Here is a 12951-nt window from a genome sequence, read left to right as displayed (position 1 = left end):
TGAAACACAGGAGATGCTACATTTTAAAGACATCCTAATAGATCTAAAAAAAAAAAAACTGAATATGGCATAAAATGCTATATTTTTTGCTAGTCATCGCAGAAAGTGAAACCTGTATATTACGATCATTACATATACACCTTACACATGATGTTTTCCAAGCCTTTGTTTCTTGTAATTTAGATGATTATGGCTTACAGATCATGAAAACCAAAAATTCAGTGTCTCAGAAAATTTGAATTAAAGATTTCATGATTTGAAAGTGATGGCGTCACCCCCTGACCGGGTCATTGACTCCAAACGCCTGCAAAGGTTTCCTGAGCCTTTAAACAGCCTCTCACTCCGGGTCAGTAGGCGACACGATCATGGGGCGGACTGCTGACTAGGCCGATGTTCAGCAAGCAGTCATCAACACCCTTCACAGGGAAGGAAGCTACAAAGTGTCATTGCTGAAAAAGCTGGCTGTTCACAGAGTTCTGTATCCAAGATATTAGCAGGAAATTGAGTGGAAGGAAGAAGTGTGGTAGGAAAAGGTGTGCCAGCAACAGGGAGAACCTGACCTGATCCCCATAGAAAATCTACAGACTGTTGTTAAGAGGAAGATGAGACATTCTGAAATAACTGGCAAAATTTTTTTTTTTTTTAGATGTCCAAGTATATCTCAAAGAAATGTTTTATGAATCACAGTCAGAGAGTGGTCATTGGTCGTAGGTGCTTAATGTATAAGTAAAGAGTTTGAGATACCGTATAACGGACACCTTGTCTCCGTGATGTTTGTTTTGCATATGCAAATGTTTTGGTGGAGACGTTACTAGATGGCCCTCCTGGCCCCCTTCCTGTTCCTCTGGCAGGAAGTAAGCGGATGATAGGGTGACCGCTGAGCTTGGATGACATACTCATCAGCCACTTGAAAGTGTTTCTTGCTGATCTGTCTGAGCTGTATAAGGCCTGCGAGGCTTACTTGTGAAGAGGAGAAATCTCATTACCAGCTGGGGGGACGAAGATTTAAGTGGATTTGAAAAGTTGTCAACACTGTATGTGAGGGCCACTTTACGCCGAGTGTCCGCCGGTGAAATGTCTTCAGTTTTTGTTACCATGATCCAACTGAGTGCTGCTACCTTGTTTATTAAAACGTCACATGTATCGCATAGCAAGTTGTACGTTGTCTCTCCTTTTGCTTCATTACAGGACCAAGATAGACTGATAATCATGCTTACATGCAGTCACTGCTGCTATAACAAAAAAATCTAGGTCGCTCAATGAGACGATGTACAACACTGAGAAACATAAAAAGTTGGATTGTTTGGTGTCACAGTTGTATGATTTAAAGAATCTGTGATTACTATAGAATATTCAAGTCTAGATATGATTGGTCCTTATAATGTGGATTTTTTTTTTTTTTTTTGCTGTGTGCTGGTCGGAATACCTAAACTACATTGACTATGGCTTTTTTGTGTTTTCACAAATAGAATATAATTTTATGACTTTAAAAAAAAAATCTCGGTGTGTTTTAGAGAGTCGCTGTTCAGTATAGTATTATCTAGTTCAGGTTTGATCAGTGTTTTAGATTTTGATCTAGAAATGAACAAATGTAGTACAGACTTTAATTTTAGCATCGCTAGCGGGCTAGCAAATAGCAGCATTGCTAGCAGGCTAGCAAATAGCAGCTTTAGCGACATTAGCATCCAATTATTAGCCAGTCACGTCACTCTGACAGCAGTTTTAAAAGGTTCAGTTTTGTTTGTCGCTGTTTCTCTCATTACTGAAGTGCTGCCACACTATCAAGGTGGTGGAAGCTCTGTTAGCACAACCGGATATCACACAAACTACTTCCTTTCTCACTTCAAAATAAGAGTCACAAGCATGACATAGTAGACGACGCGTCAAAAGGCACTCTTCAGAGCAAGATCTAACGTTACCCGGTTTAGATTCACTAATTAACAGAACATGCATGTTTTTTGACTGGGCTGTCCAGAGAAAACCCACACATGCACAGTTAAAACTTGCAAAAGCCACAGAAAAAAAAACCAGCTGAGATTTAAACCAACAGACAGCTAAGCGGTGAGGTAACAGCGCTAAACACAAGAGCCACCATGCAGCATCAGCAAAAATCATCTCTTTAAAAATGCATCTTCCCCTAAACTCGCTCTTGCCTAACTTTACATTTTTCTTGAACCAGAAATAATTTCCCCCCAACAACTTGTGCTACAGTAACCAAGTTTTTGGATCGGACCACACCGGTCAGCCTTGTGCTCCTCACACGCATCAATAAGCCTTTGACCTTGTCACCCACTGGATCACTTTCCATAGACAAAGACTGCTTTTTGCCTCCTAAATCCCACCCATTGACAGCACAATTAACAAACGGCCTCATTCACTTTCACCTTTCCGTGGTCATCACTTGATGCCTGATCGATGCGTGTTTGGAAGAAAATACATAGGTGTGCCTCTGCATGTGACATGATCTAATCTGAGCATAGAGACTCCCTGCACAGTCATCTCCACCTTGTCATGTAATTCTTATCTTCGCAAAGAACTTTGTCCGCCTTGCCATAAAAGCGTGATTCCAAATAAAGGTTCAGCTGTCACCACACCCTGAATGCCCTCCCGAGATCACTCACTGACTCAGCCCACATGTTTTAACAATCATCAGCCAGCCTCACTCTTTTATAAACCCGTGGATCAATACATAATCTTTGTTATGAGCAGGCCAGCAGGGGAATTTGACTCGAGGCGATGCTGAGGTTGCAGTGGTTGGTCTTAAATACTCTGTTGGAAGGGGAATCATTTACAGATAGGTGCAGATAGCTGATGGCTGCATAGATACACTTGGTTTTATTAAGCACAACCAGAGGGCGGGGACACGTTTTCTTATGTACATCTATATAGTCAAGCGTTCTCATGTCACACGATGATTATAAAATGATTGCCGTAAAGACAGAGGTTAATACTGCATCACATCAGTTGCGTGATTAGTAACAATTCATGTTCAGGGGTTGTGCTTATCTGCACTGAACTTGTTTAAAGGGCTGCTCTTGTTCTTAGGGACATTTTGTAATAGATTCACTTCATGGCAGAAAGATAAAGTGGCTAAATCTTTCTCTGTGGGCTATTTGGCTGCATGTCGGCCCCTTAAGGCAGGTTTAAACATAAAAATGAGTAAAGGTTGATTTTTAGGTTTTACAGACATGTTGGAGGTTTAAGGCAAAAGGTTTTGGGACATTGGTGGTGACTAACCCTTGGGAGTAATTAATATATCCCAGTCCTTTATACTTCCTGGATTTATCACAAAGATTATGTGTAGAATGTTTCAATATCTTTGTTCGGTCACAAAGGTCCACTAGGTACTGAACCCAGGTGCTTGCCTGACAGAAAGGAAAAAAAATAGTTGGCTTTGTGCGTACTATACCGTATTAAGAATTTCAAATCTTTTATTTCAGAGTTTCCAGAAATGTCTCGACCTTTGACCACATAATAAACACTATTTATATTTTAAAGGACTTGCTGAAGGTCAAATTGTTGATAGTATCCTCAAGCGGCTTGTCTTGTTCATGAGTAATAATGCAAGGCAAGATAGGTAGACTGATTTATGGCTTCATCTTCATTAACGTGGGCAGAGATTCAGTCTGTCACTGTGACGAAAGGGCTGGGCACAAAAAAAACCTCTTCATTTATTGGCCCAACTACAGTCCAGCCCTCACCTGTGGTTATGAGTTATGGATGATATCAATAACATAACACCAGAGTTACAATCAGCTGAAAGAGCTTCTTCTGGTGGAGGCTCAGCAAAGAGGAGTTGAGCCGATGCTCCGCCAACATTATAAAGAGTCACTTGCGGTGTTTCAAGTATCTCAACGGGGTGTCTCTTAAACAAATGATGTGAGGAATCAACTTATGGGAAGTCCCATCCAAAGAGAGTCCTTGTCAAATAGTGTGAAGAGCAGAACTGTTAGGTACCAGAAATATCCCCATTGTTTGGGCTTATTGAGGTCTTTGATCACAATTAGACTGAACATTAAAGAAAACAGTAAATGACGTATTTCGGAAGGGGATTCGTTGGCTTGTAATGATTCCTCCGGTTCAAGAGATTGCATGCCTGACATTTGGGTTACTCAAACAGGACGAGACGAGGTTTTAGCAATGGTTTTGGGAAAAGCCAAGAACCCAAATGAATATTTGACTAATCACTCTGTAAGCAGTGGAGAATGTAACTGCATACCTTTGACTGGTTCACGTATGTCTGTTTAATACAAATGCTTAAAAACACTGAAAATGTTCCTTCTTGTGTTTCAACAAATAAAAAAAAAGTTTTATAAAACTCAGACTTTTATATAATCTCTGTTTAGTGTAGAATAATGCAGTTTGGATTCGATCAATCTAAGTATTTTAGACTTTGAGGCAGAGATGAGTGACTGCAGTCAGGACGTATTAGGTAACTATAAAATAGCTCTTAATGTTCAACTTTGATTTGAAGCGACCAATCAGATGTTATCAAGGCCGTATCAATGTTTATATAAGGTCAGGGCTAGGTTTAAGCATTAGGACATAAAAGTGAAACATTTCTGGAGAGGAGTGGAAGTGTCGGGGGCCTGAAATCAGCCACCTACCTTGATACATCTGACAAAGCTCACACTTTATCACCATTTCATGTTTCTGCCAAGTCCTGCAATGCTGTCCCACAAATGACCCATAGCAATTGAAGACTTCCTCAATGTTTACGTAACAGAGTGTCATCAGCTGCCATTGTAACAGGAAATATCAGTCTCAAACGTGCATACAAGCAGAAATAATATAGCTTGTGGCACAAGTCAAGCGTCTGTCTTGATGCGTGTGATAACTGTTCAGATGAGCGGAGAAGGTCCACGCCTGGATGTGGGATTAGACGTGTACCTCAGCACAGAGCCTTCAGACGAGTCATGTCTGCAAAAGGGTGCAGATGCTGCTGCATTCAGCTACTAATCTGATCCAATTATGCTGGAACCTTTGTGTTTTTAACATCTGTTCAGGATCTTAAAAGGGTCCAGATTCGTCTGCATGAGCAACGTGTCCACTGGGCATGAAGAAGGAGGTTGGAAGGCACAAATCATGGTACTTAGAACAAGCTCTTGTCAATCAGTTGGATCCAGAAGTTAAGATTGAGGTTGAATGTCCCGGAGACCAGCTAGTATCGCACTGTTTTGGTGTGGAGTGCTCTAGACAGTTTTTCTTTTTTTGCTGTGCAGTTTAGATAAAGCAGCAAAAACGTCTTCTGGGTGGGAGTGGTGACAGCCTGTAGCTGACATGTTTTTTAAACTGCATACACGACTGTAAGGTCTGTACCAGAGCGGATACGTCTCCGCTAATAGAAATGTGTAATAACCTTATTCTTCCCTAATGGCCGTAGAACAACTCTCAATGACCATGATCTTTTCTATGGAGATAATAGTGAGATACACAAAACAAAACAAAAAAAACAAGTTTGAGATTGCATGTGCTTCTTATCTCCATAATCCCAGCATGGGTCCGTCATGGAAAGTCCTGTTACTGCCCCTGATCCTACAGTCTCTACTAGCAGAGTGTCGTCACAATCATTAGTAGAGTCTTTGTTGTTAGAGTTTAAACTCGAGCCTATCATCGGCAGGAGGTTCTGATGTCTAAAGAAAACGTTTTCTGCCGCTGACGTCTTGCACACGTGTGTCTGCAGATGGAGAGGGACGGGCCGCGGCCTCGTCTCTGCCACATGAAGAAGGGCTCCGGCGGCTACGGCTTCAACCTGCACAGTGAGAAGAACAAGCCAGGCCAGTTCATCCGAGCCGTGGACGATGACTCCCCAGCGCAGAGAGCCGGCCTCCGGCCGCAGGACAAGATCATCCAGGTCTGCCTCACACTCGTTTTTTTCCACATGCGCCCTGCTTGGGAAGTCTTACTGTTTGTGCTGCCTGTGTGTCCCCTGTAATCCTATTACATCAGTGGAGCAATGGGAAATCCCATTTTAGCGGACAGAGAGTGTGTGAGGCACTTACCGCATGTGTGTGTGTGGACTGTATTACAGACTGCACAAATAGTCTGCTGGGCCTTTCATACTCAGCCAGAGATGGATTTTAACCTTACAACCCCCACATCCAAGATTCATGAGCTGATTGTGGGGAATGTGCTGAATGTTGTCAGGCAGGGAGTTTATTACCACTAGATTGTTCTGTACCACCTGCTGACGTTCGCAGTCCATGTGGGAGCTGGTGAGACTGAAGGATGTCCTGTACATATTCCCACCTCCAGCCTCACTCCCACAAGAATTCCTCAGTGCCTTATCTGCCTGGGTGCCTGATTCGCCCTCACCCTGGGAGTGTGTTTTTTGCACCATGCTCCACAACCACAGCACCACCACCCAGCGCTGTCTCCATCAGCCTTGCCCTTCCTCTGGTGTTCTACATTATACTTTTCTCTGCAGCCAAATGCTGCTCCGAATGAGTTGTACCATATACACTTTGATGCCAAAAGTATTGGCTGAACATTCTGTATCCATAGGGTTGATTTGTGGTTTTGGTTCCCCCTGTGCAGCTGTTACACCTTTAACTCTTCTGTGGATGCTTTCTTCAAGCGTTAGGAGTGTACTTTGGGGATCTAGTTGCACATTCCTTCAGAAGCTCGTTTGAAAGGTCAGACATTGATGTTGGGTGAGAAGGCTTGGCTCGAAAAACAAACACATCATAATCCTTTCTCCACCAAACTTTACACCCGGGCCTATTTAGTGAGGCAAGTACCGTTCTCCTGGCAACTGCCAAACCCAACTCATAATTTGGATTACCGGGTAGAAATGCGTGATTCTTCACTCCAGAGAACAGCGCTCCCTTGCTCTAGAATCCAGTGTTCTTTACACTATTGCAGCCGATGCTTTCCGCCATACTTGGTGATGTAAGGGTTGATGATGGAAACCCATTTCCTGACGTTCTCTACATGCTATTTTCAGGACAATCTGAAGACCAAATTAGGTCTGGAGGTCTTTAGCTACAGACTCTGGACAAAGCCGGTGACATCTATGGACCTCAGCCTCTGCTGACCCCTTTGTGCCTCGGAGTCGCTGTCGTTCCCAATAAACTCCACTTTGTTATGATTCCACCGACAGCTGTCTGTGAAAATATTTAGCAAGGAGGACATTTCTCAACTGGATTTATTGGACAGACGGCATCTTAGTACCCCTACCCTACTGGAATACAGCACCCTGGTCTCCTTGGGTTTGTAACGTGCTTAGAAATATAGGTTTGATTAACTGATTGATCGACTTCCCTGAGGACCTGAGGGAGACCCATTCTTTGCTCACAAATGTTGGCACAAGCATTTTTCCATGCATAGGTGGCGGCCTCTTGGCAAAGGGAGTGGCAGTGTAGCGGAGCTGTTGTGCCAAATCTTAAAGTTAACACCTTTAGCCGACTTTTAGCACGTCGGAGATCTTTACATAAATCGGTAAAATAAATTCTGCTAACAGATGTTTGCTCGTGTCGGTTACAGAGTAATCTTCCTGTTACGCAACAGCTCACACAGGATACAGCGTGGACTTTATCCCGCCTGCCGCGCGGTACAAAGTGCAGGCCTTTATTGAGCCGAGCGCTCGAATATGCAGCGGAGCGAACGCGACGTGTGTTCTCGCTTCCTGGCTGAATGTCCGATATGCGTGGCGTCGGTACCTGCCTCAAACACACCAGGCACTGTTACCCGTCGGCGGACAGCCTGGTTCGCCCTCGTCGGGCGAGTCGAGAACAACCACGACGCCATTTTCTACAGCGAGGCTCTTGTGTTGTCCTTTTATTGCCCGGTCTTTTATGATTTTGTTACACCGTTTATCTCTTCATTTGGATGTCACATTTATTTACTGCCCCTGTTTTGCATTTCCCAACGTGTTAATCATTCGCCAGACGTCAAACAGCACCTCACACTGAAACGTCCCTCGCAGGAAGGGCTGCTTGTCGCTATGGCTCCGTTCCTTTCAAGGAGCCTTTTCCTTTCCCCTTCAGGCTATCCGTCATCAGAGAGATATCAGGTTAAACCATAACTTCTCTATCTTCGCTCCTCGAGTTTCGATGGCCCTTCCTTTCTGCTCATTTGTGGGATTATTTGAGGCTATAAGCCAAGTTGAATTGAAAGTCCCCAAAAGTAGTCGATTTATACAATAAATTTTAACTACAAGGTCATAGCGAGGTGCTTTACTGGAAAAACCAGTACAATTGATGTAAAGAAAAATGTTGTTGGTCCAATCCAGTAGGATACAGCCGTATAGACAGATTCAAGTTGTGTTTTTGATGATAAAAAGCAGTTTGTCAACTTATATTGGCAGCTGGTAAGTAGGGTGTCTATCTAAGGAATGCCAGATGATTGCATCAAGTATTCAATTGACTTTGCAGCAATCATTCTGAGCAAGCATCCTTGTCCCCTCGTGTTAGCAAGGTGCATGTGCTAGCAGACTGAAATACTGAAGGAAGTGCAAGCATGGATCCGTACAAAGTTATTTCCTCCAGTGAATCCTTGTTTTGATCGTCTGGGCCGTCTGGAAAATCATTCGCCAGTAGAGCAGATGATGGTGAGAGCTACAACGTGTCCTGCCAGGTCCCGGCACTGAAGCGTCCTGGTCCAATCGGTGCGTGCCGTTGCCTGTGGCCCACTTCCAGTTCTGCACAGAAATACTGACATCAACCAAAAGTTGGACCAAAGAAACTTGTTCCAATGGTCCAGGCACAAGTCAGTGGGGACCAGGGTGTTAGTGTCCAAAGGCTAAAGGGGGAACGAAATTACTCCAAAATGAGGACTTAAGGTTTTTTGAGCTGTGGTCAGAAACTGTCCCAGATCTTAGCTCCTCTGTCAACCTAGTTCTCAAAAAGCAAGATGAGACACAGATGCAAACAAACCGGGATCGACTCTGAGTCTGAAGAAGTCAAGACTGGGTCACCCTCGGTCAGGATTAGGTCATAAAGTTCAGTCCCAGCATGTTTGGAGAGAATTACAGTTAAAAAAGGTCCATCAAAGCCATAAATACTAATTTTCCCCAAAAAAATCTGATGTACTTGCTGCTCAAGTCTTTGTTAACTGATTACCTGTCGTTCATTGTTAACCTTAGCTGCATGTCCCCCGACCATTTCCCTCCAGGTCAACGGCGTGTCGGTGGTCGGGATGCAGCACTCCGAGGTGGTGGCGGCCATTAAAGCCGGCGGGAACGAAACCACCCTGCTGGTGGTCGACGCCGAGGCGGAGGAGTTCTTCAAGAGGTGCAACGTCCTGCCCGGCGAGGAGCACGTCACTGGTGAGGCGACGCCCCGGCTGCGGCGGTCTGAGGGTTAAGACGGCATTAGGTGACTAATGGAGGCTGCCATGATTTCTCTGTGTCTGTAGGACCGCTTCCTGAGCCCGCGTCAGAGAGAGGATCAGACGAGGAGGTAAATGAAACACACCCAGAGTGCTTTGCCCTCTTACTTGTTTACGCTTGTCTTCGCTTTTTGGTCACAATTACATTTTGTCAGATCTTATGGCAAATTTTTTATGACCAAACAAAGTTATGCTCTGGAAATACGGAAAGGCTGTTTTCAGATGAGGATTTCATGTATTGTGAGAAAAAAGCCTGGGCCACATTTGCTTGGTTTTCAGTTGACCGGCCAGCATCCTTTTAGATTTAAGTCTGGATTTTCAATAACTCACAAAACAAAAAAAAAACAGAATAAAGGTTTTGGACTTTCTGGTGCGCTGTGGATGGTTGTCCTGCTGCATCAGCCTGGCGGGCTCGGCCTTTCGCTCACATACTGATGGCTGGATAGCCTCCTCCAGGGTTTCCTTATGGTTCCTTCAGTTGTGAAAACTCATCCAGGTCCAAAATCAGGAAACCAGACCATCACACCACCACCACCATGTTTGACCTTTGCTATGATGATTTGTCCACGTTTTATGTCAGATGGAAACGGACAAACATCTTCCAAAGAGCTCCACATGATATATTTCCCAAAATGTAATGAAGAGGTTTGTGGGAAAAATCAAATGGAGCGTGGTGTTCTGCATCCAGTGGATGCCATTTATTTCCAGCGTCTTTCTTATCAATGAATTATTTACTCAGATGAAGTCTGCAGTGCTTTAGATCAGCGGTTTCATCAGGTTATCTCCGTATAACATTAATATTGGTTGACGATGGGAGACATTTCGGTGCGTCAGAAAAACAAAGACAGAAGGAATCTGTAAGGAGGTGGACGCTTCCTGACGGCTGCGCAGACGTTCCCACAGACCTGACCTCTGGTGATCCCGGCAGAAGATTAGAAGTTCTGGACGGCGCTCTGAAGGAGTGTGTTGGAGGATGCAGGCCGCGGGGAAGTTTACCACGTCCCACTCACACAAACAACGTAGGAGCAGCTGATTGGCTTCTTTGCTGACACCGAAGCTGACCTCTCACCATGGCAACAACAGCTCCCCACTCCGTCTCCCCCGCGCTCCCTCTCCCTCTCTCTCTGTGTCCTGGAGGATCATGGGATTGTGGCGGCTTTAACTTGAGGATTATGCTAATGAGGCAGGCGGAGGCCGCTCACTCTCTCTCATGCAGCTACTTTCTGCGCTCCTGTAGCAAAAACAATCTCTCATTCAGCAGCCGTTGCATAACGCGGCGATGCAGCCACCTCTGACCTCACCCCCCCCAGTTTTATCACGACTAGGCTACATCTACAGAGGGCAGGAGCTGATCTCTGTGCACAGGCACATTCAGATTCTTTTCGTCTGGAGAAGCTGCACACCGCGTTCCTGCTGCAAACATCGGTGTTTGTCCACCAACATGAGCTCCGGGTTATTTATAGGAGAGCAGCTGTGTCCAACTTTGAAGTTCTGAACGGGTCATGTTCTGAGGGCACACCGGAGCAGCACATGTGCTTTAATTAGTCACTATAAAGTGATTAAAGCTGGGTATAGAGGGTTGTTCAGGTCTTTACTGCCCCCTGCTGGACAACACTGATCACAACATACATGGGCAAAGTGAGACCCCCAGGGCCAGACGTGACCCTGTACAATTTACAGCTCCGGTTTACACGGGAAGCAGATGCGCTAGCCCGCACGGCACTCTGGGTTTATTTTGTGTTGCTGCCACGACGGCAGAAATGAAGCAGAGAGCGGTGGAGAGGCGCTGACCTCCTGAGCCGTCGGAGCGTCTGTTATCCCAACAAAGCCACGGGACACTTTTCCAGACACTTTGTGGCCCGCACAGAAAAAAACAAAACAGTGTCTAATGATAATAACAATTGGGGACGTTTTCCACGTCTGAATCTTCAAGATCTGAATGACCTGTTTGAACAAATTTAATTTGTCCTCAGAGGTTCCACTGTAATCATACCAGTCACGCCATATTGACAGATTTAAACTGAAATAAGGGCGTTCCAATTTGATCTTAATTATAATGCAATGCAGACAGATACAGTTTATACTCTTTGTAAAACAATATGTCAGTCCAAGGAAGCGCTACTAATTGCATCTAGGCATTGGTGTTGGTAAAACAGAAGAGTGCTGAGCTTGATTCAATTTCTGGCACAAAGGTATATGTACTTAGTGTCTTAAATGTTTTTACACAAAATAAGCATCTCCATGTTATGAAATACAAAAAAACCCACTAAAAAGGCATTTTATACATGATTACTGGAAGTAACGCTTCTTTTTCCAGCAGAGGGCGCTCTCTACTTGGACTAAACCAGGGATGACGTTTTCCTCTGCTTTTTCACAGCTGTTTGCTGTAAAAACAAAAACAAAAAGTAGTGCTACATTTTTTTTCTATCCTAGAGCGGATGTCTACATGCTGTTGTTTTCATGAGTGTTGCTTTAAAGACACTTTGTTCCGTGTGCTGGGAGGACATCTTTAAACCATTTTTCCAATGTTTTATCAGCAGAAATGAAAAGAAAAACCCAGAGCTCCTGAGGGATTGGAAGATGCAATCAAGCCTCTCCTTGATGTCATCCATCCAGGCCTTCCTCTGTCTTGCTTTTTAATTTGCTGCCCCCCCCCCTCGCGTTGTACCATTAAGGGTAGCCCTTCTGCTTCATTCGTCTTTCGTATTCACTTGTCCTCCTGCAGCGCTGGGTTTTTGAAAGACGGTATCTTCAGCTCAATGTCTGCAGCGAGGGTCCAGCCCTCACATCCATACAGAAGGATGGAGAGCATTTGGAAAGTCCCACCTTCACAGGGCAGCTGATGGAGTTTCTTTTCCAGACACTGGCTAGTCTTTTTGAGGCTCATGTTGCTACGCTAAGTTTGATTTTTGTTTTGGGTTTTTTTTGGGAGCGGGGGCGGGGTGGGGTTGTGGTGCTGCCATCTTAACTCGCACAAGACCCAGGTCACTTGAAAATGTTCTTCCTCTGCTTGACCATTCATTCTGCTGTCGGTTGGTGTTGCACTGCACAAAGGGTACAAAAAGTAAGTACATTTTTCTTAAAATTTGTGTATTTGTCCTTGATTTCAGCAGATAAATAAGATTATCCGCCAACGCGATGAGTATTTTTACCCTTAAAATACGATAATTAGAGACACTGCACTTGGAATAAGATGATGGAGTTCTAATTTAAGTGCAAAAATGTTATTCCATTAGCAGATAATCTCATTCACCTGCTCAAATCAAGGGCAAATACACTCATTTCAAGAAAATCTTACTTACTTTTCGTTCCTTTTTGCAGTGTGGATGGTTGTGGCCGTTGCCAAGGATCACACCTTCCTAAGCACTCATATCCCACCCATTTCCTCTAGTTAACGATCCGGTTGCTGCACTTCTCTTTGCATTAAACAAATGCCTGCATGCTGTAAGAGCACATGAGATCTCATCGATTCAAACGTTGCGTTTTGTAATCTGTGTTCGACAGGCAGCCTCGCAGCTGAAGTCCAAACTGTCTGTGAGCTCCCGGGCCTCCAGTGTCTCGTCCAACGCCTCCCAGCCGGCAGCAGATCGCAGCGCATCGCCGCCACAGGTAGGCTTCACC

General features: G+C 44.5%; 1 protein-coding gene across 2 annotated transcripts in view; it reads left to right on the top strand.

Moving 5' to 3' along the window:
• The window catches only part of LOC105920318 (Na(+)/H(+) exchange regulatory cofactor NHE-RF1), a 28061-nt gene that overhangs the window by 14154 nt on the left and 956 nt on the right, over positions 1-12951 (top strand). For both annotated transcript variants that reach the window (XM_036142344.1, XM_012855887.3), the window contains exons 2-5: positions 5684-5854; positions 9115-9268; positions 9358-9401; positions 12835-12939. In XM_036142344.1, coding sequence (XP_035998237.1) covers positions 5684-5854; positions 9115-9268; positions 9358-9401; positions 12835-12939 — 474 coding nt within the window. The remainder of the gene's footprint in view (positions 1-5683; positions 5855-9114; positions 9269-9357; positions 9402-12834; positions 12940-12951) is intronic.

This window comes from Fundulus heteroclitus, chromosome 10 (genome assembly GCF_011125445.2).
Source record: "Fundulus heteroclitus isolate FHET01 chromosome 10, MU-UCD_Fhet_4.1, whole genome shotgun sequence".
Classification (NCBI taxonomy): Eukaryota; Metazoa; Chordata; class Actinopteri; order Cyprinodontiformes; family Fundulidae; genus Fundulus; species Fundulus heteroclitus.
Note: the sequence above shows the minus strand (reverse complement) of the source record. Positions and strands in the feature narration are given on the sequence as shown.